The sequence below is a fragment of the Cibotium barometz genome, chromosome 27, assembly GCF_041138505.1.
Source record: "Cibotium barometz isolate CiBa-2024 chromosome 27, ASM4113850v1, whole genome shotgun sequence".
Lineage (NCBI taxonomy): Eukaryota > Viridiplantae > Streptophyta > Polypodiopsida > Cyatheales > Cibotiaceae > Cibotium > Cibotium barometz.
Window position 1 is genome coordinate 26,987,955 of NC_141072.1, and position 1,912 is coordinate 26,989,866.

Below are 1,912 nucleotides of genomic sequence, written 5' to 3' on the forward strand. Positions count from 1 at the left end.
ACAAGAGTGAGCCTGGTAGCAACCACTAGATGAGAGAACTGAAATGCCTCTAACTCCCACTTCCATTGCTGGAACTCAAGACTCCCCTGATGAAGTCGAATCTGCTGGTAGAACCGGCCTGCCACAATCATGCTATGGGCGTCATAAGAAAACCCATGATCATCCACTGTATCCTGGTCAAGCATGCACTTTGGCCTAGTGCAACTCATCAGATAGTAGTCTACTCCCTCGCTATTTCCCTCACTGGCAATAACAGCAAATACATCACCCTCCTGTAGCAAATCTGTCAGGTCATCATAACTGACCATGAACGCAGGACCTGTGTGCTCATCAGACACCACTGGATGTGAAGGATGCTCGGGGGAGAGGAATGTCTGTATCCATGCATCTGCCCATCCTCTCGAGGCACAATGTGACCAATCGCCATCCATACATGCTCCGCAGAAGCATGCAAACCGTCGTGTGTAAATCGTGGGGGCCGCCATGCACGTGCTCCTGATGGAATGTAAGCCCAAGGTGCCAGGTACTGTGTCACAATCATGGGAGGCTCCACGGTCAATCATGCCACCATCCACATGCCAAAAAAATCTCCTGACAATCCGAGCATCACGTTTGGGGTACGATGATGCTGCACTCCCACACAAATGTTGGGAGCACCACTCGACTACGTGGCCCGCATCTCTGAACCGCTGAGCATCCTGTCGCGCAGCTGATGATGCCTCAAGGCACGTTTCACACACGCGCCCGCACCATCATGCTCTCCCTTTCCGTGACCAGTCTCAAAGAATGACCAAATCATTGGGATATTAGACTGCACATGCCACCTATAAATCCATAAAAGATAGTCTTAGTTATTGTTTTCTTTAAGATGTTCTATGAATTTAGTTTAATTGTAAATGTAAGAAAGCCATAAGTACTACCTGTAGAGCCAATAGAATTGACGTGATGACTTGAACTGTGCGCCACAACCATCCGACCAAACCCATCGCTGGACATGTCTGATCCCACAATCTCCTAAAAAATCGTCATGGAGACGAAAACAGTGTTGCACAAAATGTGCATCATGTGAACGATCATCACTGATATAGAAATGATACTCTCGAATAATGACACGGGTCTCGGGGGTACTCGCTATCCCATCTACATGAGCCTCTGCATGTCGATAGCTAATGTGGACCATAATAGCAACCTGGTGAGGTAAGCAATACATACGTTTAGGACACAAAAAATCAAATAAGTAATGTAGCTCAAACATAAAACAAATATTACAAAATCTAACCATTACCTGCTCTGAGAAGTAATACTCAGATTGTATCTCCTGAAAAGGTGTGAAAGTGTAGTTCTCTCCAAAATCAATCACAGAGACGACCACACCAATAGGAAACTCTGCTGGGAATGCTCGGAACTGACAATCCTGCCACTTGGAACAATGACTATGCCGTATGTAGGGGTAGATCTTCTCCCTAAATGTGGCTGTGAAGTGACAATGTGGTGTATGTTTGTCCACGAGCTGCAACTTCCTGGACTGTCCACCACTCTGGAGCTGGTGTGTCACATACTCATAACATTGCCATGCCACTATCTCTTGGTCACTTGCATCAAGATCTACCATCTGTAGATGTGCAAGTGAACCACATGATGTGCAATTGCTCTCCACACAAGGCATCCTATGGAACTGGGCATCCTCCGTGCGTGCACACAAAAGAGAGTGGATGAAATCACATGGACTACGAGGCAACTCTCTATGCCCACTAAGAGAACGGAACACATCATAAAAAAGTTTGAACTCAACATGGTAGCGACAACAACATGTGTCACGCTGACGTGAGTACCTCACAAACCAAGGCTTACACCCCTCAAATGACCTTTGCCCAATTTTAAGCTCTGGATACGAAGCCACAAACTGAGAATA

At 46.4% G+C, this 1,912-nt stretch overlaps 1 protein-coding gene across 1 annotated transcript; it reads right to left on the reverse strand.

The window, feature by feature from the left end:
• Positions 1 to 916: 916 nt before the first annotated feature.
• Positions 917 to 1,612, reverse strand: LOC147623235 (uncharacterized). Its single transcript, XM_086821752.1, has 2 exons — positions 1,286 to 1,612; positions 917 to 1,189 (listed from the first exon to the last, which is right to left on the reverse strand). The coding sequence occupies exons 1-2, from the start codon at positions 1,610 to 1,612 to the stop codon at positions 917 to 919; spliced, it is 600 nt and encodes a 199-aa protein (XP_086677878.1).
• Between the last annotated feature and the right edge of the window lie 300 nt (positions 1,613 to 1,912).